The 12,815-nt window shown below is 31.4% G+C and overlaps 2 protein-coding genes across 2 annotated transcripts; both read left to right on the top strand.

Moving 5' to 3' along the window:
• Positions 1-5,554: 5,554 nt before the first annotated feature.
• LOC100814367 (ankyrin repeat-containing protein) lies at positions 5,555-10,506 on the top strand. Its single transcript, NM_001255069.3, has 10 exons — positions 5,555-5,725; positions 6,292-6,348; positions 6,433-6,497; positions 8,048-8,258; positions 8,341-8,438; positions 9,305-9,380; positions 9,486-9,545; positions 9,635-9,685; positions 9,791-9,869; positions 10,022-10,506. Exons 1-10 carry the CDS (start codon positions 5,639-5,641, stop codon positions 10,111-10,113), a joined length of 876 nt encoding a protein of 291 aa, NP_001241998.2. The 5' UTR covers positions 5,555-5,638; the 3' UTR covers positions 10,114-10,506.
• A 1,288-nt stretch (positions 10,507-11,794) lies between these two features.
• Positions 11,795-12,522, top strand: LOC111138523 (RING/U-box superfamily protein). Its single transcript, NM_001355548.1, has one exon. The coding sequence runs from the start codon at positions 11,842-11,844 to the stop codon at positions 12,352-12,354; it is 513 nt and encodes a 170-aa protein (NP_001342477.1). The 5' UTR covers positions 11,795-11,841; the 3' UTR covers positions 12,355-12,522.
• Positions 12,523-12,815: the final 293 nt, after the last annotated feature.

Raw genomic sequence — 12,815 nt, 5'->3', positions numbered from 1 at the left:
ACATTTTATTATTAAGAACTGTTAAAAACCAATGCACCCTACGAGAATTAAGGAGGTCATGCACGTTACATTCCATCTATTTATATATAAGAATAAATTATATTCGTATTTCTTTTTTTTTTAATTGCATATGATATTTTTTTATGATATAAAAAATCTCTTAATTATTTAGTTTACATTATAATTAGATTTTCTCTTCTCCTAAACACTGTTTAATAATTAACAGAAAGTATTATATCCAGATTTTCTCCTTCTTAAACACTTTTTAATAATTTAATAGAAAGTAGACACATGTTAGTTACATGACTTTTAGTGAATCAAACTTTTTGTTGGAGGTGAATTCACCTTATTGATACCCATGTGTTAACATATTTTCTTTTTCTTTTTAATTCAATTTTTTTGGTGCGTGTTGGGTCATTTGGTTGCTGCATTTTTGTTGAACGTATTTCCAGCGATGTCTATTGATTGAATATGATTATTTACCTCGAATTTTAGTATTTTGCTCCTAAATTTGTATTTTTAACTCTTTTCTTTGAAATATTTATTTTTGATGGCTAGGTGTTTGATATAATATCTCAATCAAGAGATGTATCTTTAAGTGTTAACAACAATGAAGTAGGAGTCATATATTAAAGCGAAGAAACTGTCATTGCCTTAAGAAAGATCCATTCACAAGGTCAATTGTTGATTTGTTATTCAGTATTTAACAAAGATGTTAGAACAATTCTGTATTTTTACATATTTCACTTGACGTTAGTTAACAACGTTAACAGAAAGATGGTAAAACTAATGTAAAAAAAGGAAGGGGTATCAATTGTAACTTAAAAAACATAGGGTGTGTTAGTCGCTAATTACGACTAAGTTTTGTATTGAATATTTGCACAAAAATAGCGCTTTACCTTCAATTTATGGTTCTTTTTGTAGGAATTGAACATATTTTCATGTTTAGTTTGATTTTATATAGTAAATACTCTCATTTTGTGAATTAATGTTGAAACCACTTCAATTTCAGACTAAAAGAAGAGAAGGTTCAAGAAGCTGATGTCTCACTAAGCGAGGTATATGCGCTTATCGAGTGACATCCGCTAAGCGAGGCACACAACTCGCTTAGCGTGTTGGGAAACCCTAGAAGAGGATCAGTCAGAGATTTGCTTGCCCAGCGCGTCGCCAGCTCGCCCAGCAAGTTGTTTGTCTCTTCTCGCGCTTAGCATGCCCAGCTCGCTAAGCCAAAATTCACTTACTCTCGCTTAGTGAGCCAGTCTCGCTAAGTAAGCCTTCAGAAGCTGAAACGTCCAAGTAGTCTTTGAAACATTGAAGTTGGCAGAAACTAGAAGAGGAATCGAAAAACAAAGCCAAGGGAGAAGTTGAAGCGACAGAATTCAAGTCACCAAGAAAGCTTATGTTAGAGGAGTGAGATTAGGGTTTTAGAGGTTGAAGGAGACATCCTCAATCCTTCTTTATCATTTTCTTTCACTCAAACTCTGTTCTTCCTTGTATTATAAGCTTATTTCTTGTAATGGAAGGCTAAACCTTTTGGTTGGGAAGTTTTGGTGAACCCTTGATGTAATATTCTTTCACTATCTATTTAATGTTGTTTCTATGTGTCCATGCTTATTTTTACATGCTTGTGACTTGATCACTCATTTGTATGTATAGTTAGGATTTTTAGCATTGGAAAGTGCTTTAAAACCTTAGAACTTGGTAGAGCAAGCTAGAAAATTGTATGTCTAGGAATGAAGTGTAATGATCTAGTTCATATTATGCTGTAGACTTAATGCAACTCCTTTAGGCTGAGTTTGTTGAGGGATCAAGCACAAAGTTTAAAGAGAGTTAGGCTCATTCACTAAAGGGATCTTAGTTTGAGTAATTTCTCGACATAAGAACACTAGAATAGCATTAGATAGAGAAAAATCCATAACAACATCAAGGAAAATTCAGTAGAATGACCCGACGCTTTTTACTTGACTGTTTTTACTTATCAAACTTTAGATATTTGGTTTATAATTAACTAGATTTTAACACACAAACCCAACTTAATCTTTACTTGTTTTCAGTTTATACAAATGTTTGTTCACTGAATGAACAGTTCTGAGTAAAACAAATTCTATGTGGACTCGACACTCGGTCTTATCGTTTTATATACTAATTAAGCGAATCGATACACTTGCCGAACGAGCAGCGTAACAATGTGCAAGTATAACGAATATTAGGATAAAATTGTTTGCTCACATATTTAAATTGACAGTGATTAATAACGGAAGAGTGTATAAGTAATGTAAAAAAATAATTAATATCGGATGCAATTTGAGAAGAAAAAAAAAAGATGTCATTTTAATTCATTCGATATATAATCCAATCTACAACAATCCTGTCTTATTTAAAGTAATTAGTAGAAAATTATATTTTATTTAAAATTATTAAATTAGGTAAGAATACAGGTCTTGCATTAGTGTAAACAAATGTTTTTTTTATAGAACATATTATTATAAAATTATGTTTTTCACTATATTATTATTGTTGTTATTTATAAAAAAAATGTTTTATTGTAATTATTTTACCATTATCGTTGTAAAATAATACTGTTATTACGTTATAACTTTTATTACACCAAATTGTTTGTATTATTTATTTTCATTATTACATACTGACTACTCATTGGCCCATTTGGTCACATTAACAAACTATTTTTTAAAATGGATATCTTCCAAAAATTAATTACCGATAAAGGTCTATTAACTGTGGATTAAGATCAAACCACATGTTTCACTTGCAAATTTATTAACACATCAACTCGTTTTAATGAAAAAAACTTAAATAAATTATGTGACACAAATTTTGTTCATTGTGAACCACATCAACACCTAACAGAAGGCAAGGCAGCTAAAGATAGAAACTAAAAAAAAATCTGATATTAATTACAAGAACTAATTTGAAAAAAAAATAGAGACTAAAACAAAAAGTATTATTTTAGATAGACTAAAATATTGATTAAGCCCATTTGTGTGTGTTTGCATACCATCAACGATTTTACATAGTATATAATTTTATAAATTTAAAATTGAATTATAATTATATATTATATTATTTGTGTCAAATTTTAAGAACAAGAGCATTATTAAATGATTCATACTTTTATAATAAAAAATATATACTACATTTTTAAAAAAATGAATAATCTATCAAATAATTTTAGCTTATCATAAAACTTTATAAATATAATATATGTGAAAGAAAGTATCAATCTAGCATGTTAAGATAAATTTATCTAATAAAAAATTATTAAGTAATGTTATAGTATCTGGGTTTTTATAATAAGGAAAGAAAATTAATGAAAGCATCTACAAGTTTGGCCAATAATGTAGGTGGCACATTTGACAAAGATGTTGTTGATGACGATGAGAGGCCAACCAAAAGAGTAGGATGATATACTTGAAGCGTATGAACATTGAACAGAGTGACGGTGGCATTAGAATTTCTTGGTTGCAGTTATTTTGCAGCTGGAATGACTTACGTGGTTTTTTTGTGGCCATAATGATTATTGATTCATGAATAAATTAACGAGCCTATGTATGACATTCTAGTTGACTCCAGTGTAAACAGCTTTTATGTGTGTGTGATATTTCTTCTTCTTTTGTATTTATTCACTCTAAACGATAGTAACACATAAATTCAAAAATATCACTAATGTTTTCATTTATATTAAAATTATATTTAACTTCTTAATATATCTTTTATTTAATATCATAGAAAATATATAAAACATCAAAAAATTAGGTTGAAATACAAATATAAATAAAAGGATAATATTTATTTTTTGAATTTATAAATAAAAAACCTGAACATATAAAAACAAACATAAAGAGACTTTATATATTGAGAGCTCTATCACAGAGTTTATTTTTTGTAGGATATATATTGCTTCTTTAGTTTTTTTTCTTTCTAATTTACCATAACAGTAAATTAAAAAATTAGTAAAGATTTTCCTTTTTTTTCAATTTCTATGTATCCTTTATTTTTTTATAATAATTTCTTACTAATTAACTTCACATCCATCTGTTCATTTAAAATTTCCTCTTCTATTATAACTAACGTTATTTTATTTAGGCAATAACTAATGTTATTCTAGAGTTAAGAAAACTGTTATATAATAATATACAACTCAATGCGGTTGGTCAAGTAAAATAAAACAAAGGCTCACATATACTTCATTCGTCTGAAAATAACTACAATTTTTTTAAAAAATTAAATTGATTAATGTTTTTACATTTCAATGAGATATTCAAGTATCTATTCTAATTTTATGATGTAATAAATAATATTTTCTTGTAAAACATAATAATACATTTATGGAAATTAAGAAAGAGAACAAAAATATTTTAGTAAAATTATTCCCTAATAAATGTTAATTTTCTTGAAATATTTGTTTTCTTGGCCCATGTGAAAAATCTTAAACTAGTAAACATTAATTGTTTTGGAACAAAGGAAATAATAAATTACACGTCTAAGATTTCACTTGTCTCTGGAGTGAAGTCACAACTTTGAATCTTCACTTGTCTCTTTGGATTGAGATAAATATAAGTATTTTTATAATGTGAAGTATCATCCTCTTCTCTAAGTTTCACTTGGCAAAAAAATATAATGATATACTATTTTTAGGGTACATAAGAATATATTTAAAAATTAGTGAGTAGTATTATCTTAAAATTTTAAAATGACATATTTTTTTACTTGTAGAAATCAAAGATAATATCAAGAAATTTATAATATTAATGTATCTTATCCAACAAACTGAGTTAGACACTTTTAATAAAATGATACATGAATATGAACATTTTTTTTTATTTCTAAAACAACAGAAAAGGAATAAATAGGGTAAATAGCGGGTAACAACCATTAAAAATTTAAGTCACTTGATAATAAGTTGTTTTAATTCAACCTATAGTCATAAATTTAATTTTTGAGGATGGAATTGCATTGAAACTAATGAAATAGAATTTTAACTCTCCTAATGGTTGTTAACTTAAACGTAGAGTGGGCCAAATACAGAAGAAGAAAAAACCGGCCATGATATTCATGAATCATGAATTCATGGTAGATGCCACTTGTTGTGTAAAAAAAAAGTAGGATATATATCGCTGCAAGGCTATTGGTTAAAGAAGCCAAAATACAAAAATAATTGAAAAATAACTTATTAAATTAAAAAAACCAAGTACATAAATAAACTAAAAGGAGATTAAGTGTTCTATAATGCAATTGGATTAAAATTTGGTTGGAAATTTGTTATTATTCTTAATATCTTTATCGGACTTCATATAGTGAATAAAACTAAAAAAATTAAAAATATTATTTAAGTAATTAAAAGTATTTGATAGGACATATTTATTTAAAGTAAATTGAAAGTATTCCCAAGTTAAAAAATGAAAGTGAAAATAGTAAAAAGGTGGTGGGAATAATAAGCCCCTCCCATGTAACACATTATCCACTTTCGATTTTGGACCCAAAGATCCGAGTCTTATTGAATAATAATATTCTTCAAAAAAAAAAAAAGATGTTATTCCTGATCCCCCATTTGGAGAAATGAATTGATTCTTGTAATAATCTGTGATCTGATGAGCAGATAGAAAGAGAAGAGAAGTTGATGTCAACAGCAGAAGCTCCTCCTCCGTTCCAAGAAGCAGCGCGATGCGTTGTGTGCAATTGCAGTTTCAACACCTTCAGAAGAAGGGTATCGTATCGATCTCTCATCTCATCTCATCTTCTGCATCTTCATTCCCAATTTCGGAAATTCCGCTTTTCATTCTTACATCTTTTTTCTGCCCCCTCTTTCCATATATATATATAAATATATATAATCAACTTCAACACTTTGCTGAATGTTTTGCGATTTCGGAATCTTCATTGACATTTAGATGCAAAATACTTGTTGTTTCAATCGGTTGAGTTCGTTACTATTTTTCTTTAAGGATATGAGAATGTCAATTTTTTTTTTATTTAATGCTTATTGAAGGTGCACAAACCTTGTTTTTAGTTTAATTTATATAAAAATTCAATAATAATTTATCTTATCGTCGTGTTATATCAATGAATATGATAGTGATAAAAATAAAAATGGTTAAAATTTACTGGATGTCTGTGTAAAAATATTAGTATATATAAACTAAACTCTAAATTCTGCTATCTCATTTTTTTTTATTCATAACACCATTTATATGAAATTCAGTTCACTCTGAAAATTTTCCAGTTTGGGAAATGACTAACTGTAACATATGCTTCTGTGTGATGTGTATGCAGCATCACTGTCGATCCTGTGGGAGAACATTGTGCAATGAACATTCATCAGATCAAATGGTACGATGTTTTGCCTTTGGTTTAGGATATCAATGCAAGTGGTTATCCCTGATGAACTTCATAATGCCATATATTTCTATGTAGGCTTTACCACAATTTGGCATTTACTCAAATGTCCGAGTATGTGCTGATTGTTTCAACAACTCACGGTACATCACTTTCTCGCAAACTTCATAGCATGTGCTTATTATTTTTCAATTATCATTTGGCTACAAGATATTTTTCTGTTTGTACTGAAAACACTTTAATTAAGCTAAGAGCCTAAGATGTATTCATTACTCTTTATCAACAGTTTAATTTCACATGAGTGCCTGGAAATTTAATTATTCTCCAGCTTGTTTAGTTGAACTTGCAATATATTTAAGCATAAATGTAAGACCTCAAGTGTTGAAAAAATAAGAATGCAGTGATACTCAATGTAAAGTTAATTTATTAGACTAACTTTATCTAATTATGATGACTGATGAGGCCAAGATCTCTGCAAAGCTACATTAAAGAATAGCTTCTTAGTGAAGAATGAAGATCATGTTAAACTATGGAGATAAAGTGGTATTTCAGAAATATGAAAAGACTGAAAATTTTCATTTAGAGTTTAGTGTCAGATGGTTGCAATTCTCAGTGTCTAACAAATTTTCCTTTGAAAAAATTTAGAGACTTAACTCTTGGAAAAGGAAAAGATGGTGAGCAGGTGTACTTGTGACTTATGAGCTATTTTAGATCATAGCACTATCACATCCTAATACCTTGTTTGCAGTTAAAAAAAAAACATCCTAATACCTTGTATGGTGACTTTTGTAAAATGTAGATTCAATGCATTCAAAGAGCTTGGGAGACTGGTTAAGTATCTTTTTTATTAAATATAAGGTCAATCTTCATAAACCATCATCTTTTCTTCTGAATTGGTAACATAGGAAGCATTACATATGTGGAAAAAGGAACGGAAAAGTGATCAAATGCATAGAATCAAGCACATCTTATAGCTTGTTCTATTAGATTGGGTTCAGTGCAATGTGAACTATCACCTCATGGGCTATTTAACTTTTGATTTCTTTTTATAAAGCTCTCAAAGAGAACAACCAAGAGAGAACAAAGAACAATCAATGAAACTAAGTTACCCAATCCTTCCCTCATCATATTTAATAGGGAAAACCATTTATTAAGGCCATTTACTTTACACAAAAGAGAGACCAAAAGCCTAGTCTTACAAAACTACAAAAGTTATATGGACTGATACTATATTTATAAATAAGTCATCATGAACACCTGTCTTGAGAAGCTTTAAAGTTTTTATTTCACTTACAATTTAGGAATTAGGATTGAAAATGCATATTCCTCACCCCCAAGCCCCAAGGCAACATAAAGCATATCTTATTTATCAACATTGGCGTTGTGTGATCCATGAAGTTAACCTCACTTAGTGGGATAAGACTTCATTGTTGTTGTTGTTTACTTTAAAGGGCCATTGGCTCAATAGTCTATGCGACAGTAAAGTGCCTCTTGCTTTTTTTCTAACTCGTAAGTTGGGGTTGCTGACAGACAATTTTTAACTTGTGTTCGCTTATGTTTCTCCTTTTACTTGTCAATTTAACCTTCCTTTACTAGTATTTTACTTGTCAATTTAACCTCGCTTATGTTATTTTCTACTTGAGATCAATATTATCTAGGAATTGTTTACATTACATCTTCTAATTTAGCACAGGTCTGGGAAGGATGAACCACAGACTTCTTCAGATGGAGTAAACAGTGTGACAGATACAATTTCTAAATTAGATATCAACACAAATGTTGATTCAAAATCCATACCAACTGCAGAGAATAAGCTTGTGTTGGGCATTAAAGAGTGTAAATGTGGAATGCCACTTTGCATTTGTGAAGCTCCAACCCCTTCCTCTGATGCACTCCCCCAGCAGGTAATAATTCTTAATATCATCTTTTTTTTATGCAATCCACAAACTCACTGTTTTCTGTTTATCCTTTGTGATGGAACGGAAGAAACCCAATCCAGTTATTGCAGCTCCATCAAATCCTAAATCTAAGAAGACAGATACTGTTCCGAAAAATAGAAGCTCCAGTTCAACTAGCAAATTTAGGTAAGGTCTGATTAACTAATATCTGTTTTTTTTGGAAATATTTATATTTTTAACCAGTCTTATACCTTAGTGCATAGTTTCAACATGTAGTTGTTTCCATCTAAGGGTAATGATCATTCTCCAGCTTGTGTTAACTAAAACCTGATAACTTGTGGAGTAAATAAAGGAATTTCTTGTGTTAATTACTTGATTTTCATTGTCATGTCTTGTTCCTATACTAGTACAAAGTTTTAGAAGCTCATTAGCATTAGGACTTAAGGAGAATATGAGCCCTTGCTTTGAAGTGAAATTGAATTCCAGTTGACCTGAAATTATATTCTTGTGTTGATTACTTGATTTCCATTGTCATGTTTTGTTCCTATACTAGTACAAAGTGTTAGAAGCTCATCAGCATTAGGAGAATAGGAGACCTTCCTTTGAAGTGGAATTGAAGTTCTAGTTGACCTGATATGTAGCAGGGAAGGTATAGCATTTTCCCTGTCCTATCATCTGAAACCCATCAACTGAGAAAGCAAGCAATTTCTACAAAATTAAGGAGGGGATTTCTGTCTAAATATTCTGAACTAGAATTATAATCCAGCCATAGACACTACTAGATATGGTAACGGCCTAAGATGGATTTTTGTTATTCTTCTATTCCTTCTTGTGAATATGAGAAATGAAGTGAGGTGATACAGTATCTTCATGTGCAAAATTTGGTATATTTAGTATGCTGACATTTTTTTTTAAGATATTGTATACTTATAAAGTAATCATGAGTCCCATTATGTCTAAGCTCATAAACTGTTCACTAATTCATAACTTAATTTTGCTCTTGCATGCTTTATGATGTAATTAATTGATAGTTTATGTTGCAAAATTTACAGTTCTATGTTTAACGTTGGTCATGTAACTAATGGTACCTCAGACAGGCCCCAGATTGATTATGAAGTTACTGGAGAGGTAAATGTTTTTGTTGTTTAACTTTAAACAATTACTTATATGCATTGTGCAAAATGATCTTAGGTGTTGAAAATCATATATGTGGAACTGATTGTGACCTTTCAGGGTTTAAGAGAAGCAATAAAAAATGGTGACATTGCTGCTGTTAAGAAACTTCTTAATGAGGTTTGCCCCTTTCAAATTAGACATGCACCTTTATAGGTTTCTTTTTTTTTTTTTTGGAATGTAGTATTCATGGATTCTAAAATGTGCAGGGTGTGGATGCAAATTACAGGGACAAGCAAGGACTGTCTTTATTACATTTGGTACCTCTCTCACTCTTGTGCTTGTTTGCTCATGACTGTGCATGCATGAACATAATTCTCTTTTCTTAATCATATGGTGGTTACCTATTTTAATTTTCTCTGTAGGCTGCAGTCTTCAATCAAACTGATATAGTTTTCATTCTTATGGATTCGGGGGCAAGCCTGGAGTACAAAAATGCACAAGGCAATTAATCTTTTCTCTTTGTAGAATGCAGCCACTTACATAATTGTTTTCGCTGCTGCTCTAGTGCAATTGCAAAAGAGAGATCTTAAAAATAATAATAATATGCAGCAAAATTGTTGAATGCAAATCCTAACTAACTGTTTCTTATTCAGGAGAAACACCTATAGATTGTGCACCCGCTACATTGCAATACAAAATGCGAAAGAAGATGGAAGAAGGTGGAACAGTGGACCAAAGCATTTGAACAATCTATTACTTTTATCTGTGTTCTTTTTATGCAGTGCCCCCAATACTACCACTGTCTAAAGGTTCTCCGTTACCAGAACAAAAATTTCCGGCTTCTGTATAATTGTGACAGAGATGGAGTTCAATTCATCTTTCTGAAATGGCAGACTAAGTATGCAGACCTTTATTAGACAAATCTTTGTCAGCCACGCAACTTAGGCAGTATTACTATTCAGTTTGTAAATTTCTTTGGTCTATGACATAATAAGAGCATTTTTAAGTATGCATCTATATATTGTTGAGTTGAGCAGCTGTCTTACTTTCTTCCACCACATGCAGTCATAAATGTGGAACTCTAAATTAAAAGGGGCTTAAGAATGATGTGGTATAAAAATCCCGTTTCATGTCCCGGTCATTTTTTTCTCTCTTCTGTTGCAAGCAATGAGTCATAGTTGACTATGATACTCTCTTTATGGCGTATTCCGGTACTTTCGCCCCTCCACTTATGCGCTCCCTTTCCTGTTTGTCATGTTCATCGTACTTCTTAATCAAATTGTGGTAATGAACTGTGCATATAGGTTGGATCTGACTAGGATGTTAGGAATCTACACATGCTATGGGGCCATTGTGACGTTTCGTGATCATGTGAAAAAGCAACCTGGCTTGGTCTTGTACCCTTTATCTTTCACCTAACCAATAACATTATTTTAACAACTGAATCAAAAAAATATGCCCGAAATTGATGGCAACGAAAAGTTCATTAAGCAAGATTCTTATTAAAGTTAAAATTGTCAAATTACATTTGGGTGCACACTATGTTTCAAGAGGCTTACAACTTGCAAGCGCGTTGATTGCTACAATAAAATAAGTATTCCATACGTGTTTTCTTTTCAAAAAGATCTAACCATTAAAAAAATAATTATACCATTAACTAATCAGAAATAATTATTCGTATGTGTTTTAAGATAAAGATAATTGTTATAAAAATCTAACAAATTTATGAATGAACGAAAAAATAGAATATTTTCCCTTAAAAAGTGAGTTCAATGAAAATCATTCAGATACTGTTGCATAGGCCGAAGTGTGATATCTAAAAATAGAGAAACAAAAAGATATTAAATAATAATTAATAGAATCTGAATATCCATTATTATGATACCTGATGATGTAACTGTATTAGTTGTATTATAATGATCAGATTTGATAAAGAAAAATACTCTGCGTTCACCCATCCCTCACGGTGGCCCCTAATCACACGTGGAAGAGTCTGAACGACTAGGGGTGATGATGACCCTTTATTCCTAATCACAAAAGGACGGTGGATAAAACATTTAATAACAAAAATAACAACGATAATTTGAAAAGGTAAAGCAAACAATAAAAAAATAAATAAGATTAATATAATGATGTAAAATTAGATTGATAAAACGATATATTTAGCGAGAGAATTATATTTGATTTTTTTTATCTTATATAATTTTTTTAAAACTAATGTCGCGAAAAAGATTAATATTTTATAAGAAACACATGTGATGTATCATTCAGAAAAGGAAAAAAAAAAAAAAAAAGCAAGCAAAAAAGAAAGAACCTACAAGAGAGTGAAAGTAAAAGGAAAGCTAAAAAAAGCATAGTAGCCTTCCACTACACCAACACCATCATATTTTGGCTTTATAAAGAAGGCATAGAACTCATTAGAACTTCCCCCTTTCCCCTTTCTTCTCTATCAGTTCCTTGATTATAGCTTTCAATGGGATTCTACGCTGAAGACACTCTCTCAGGCTTGACAATAGGCCAGGCCATATACGAGGTAGCTCTGATGATTGCGGTTCTGAGATGGGTCTTGTGCTTGATCTTCAGAGTGATGAACGACAGAAGAAGAACAGAATCCGATGAGACCCCAGCCGCAGAAGCATGTTGTCAGAAGGAGTACAACAACACTCTTGTGCTGACGACGTTCGGAGAGATTAAGGAGAGGCTGCCGCAGACGGAGGAGACATGTGCGGTGTGCCTGAGCCAGCTGAGCGTGGAGGACGAGGTTAGGGAGCTGATGAACTGCTACCACGTGTTCCACAGAGAGTGCATAGAGAGATGGTTGGAGCACGAGCATGAGAATCACATCCCCACGTGTCCTCTCTGCAGGGCTCCTTTGCTGAGTTCTTGCTGCCACCACAGCTCCACCACTTGTGTCCCTCCTCCTCAGCCTAGTTGGGCTGTGGAGAGACTTCTATATCTCTTTGGGGATGATCTCTTGCCTTGTTAGTTCTTTATTAGATTCTGCTAGGGGATTCATTATTTGTTATCTTTATCATCCTATATGTAATTGTTGCTTGCTGCTACAAAATAACTAAACTAGGACACAAACTAGCTTCCAGTTTGTGTGTGTATATATATATACATTTAATCTCTTCAATTTTTATGATTATCTGTTTATTGTAAAAGGAACAAGGGCCTTCTCTTCTCTTCTTGTGCTGTTTTCTTTTTGCCCCTTCAATTGGTGTTCTGTTATAGTACCTACCTTTAGTTGAATCACAATTTAAGGTGTGTCAAAGTGAAAATACTGTTATTGAAGTTGGACTTAATAGGCCAATTCTATTGGTGAATCGGTTTAGTGACCAATTGGTGGATAAACCGGTTAGAACTCAACTAACTGTGAATCGGGTCGAATTAGTTTGTGGGGGAGGAACTTGTAAAACAAACCAGGTTTTAGTATAAGTCTCAAAA

The sequence above is a fragment of the Glycine max genome, chromosome 13, assembly GCF_000004515.6.
Source record: "Glycine max cultivar Williams 82 chromosome 13, Glycine_max_v4.0, whole genome shotgun sequence".
In the NCBI taxonomy this organism is placed as follows: domain Eukaryota; kingdom Viridiplantae; phylum Streptophyta; class Magnoliopsida; order Fabales; family Fabaceae; genus Glycine; species Glycine max.
The sequence above is the reverse complement of the archived record's forward strand: the minus strand, read 5'-3'. Positions and strand labels throughout refer to the sequence as shown.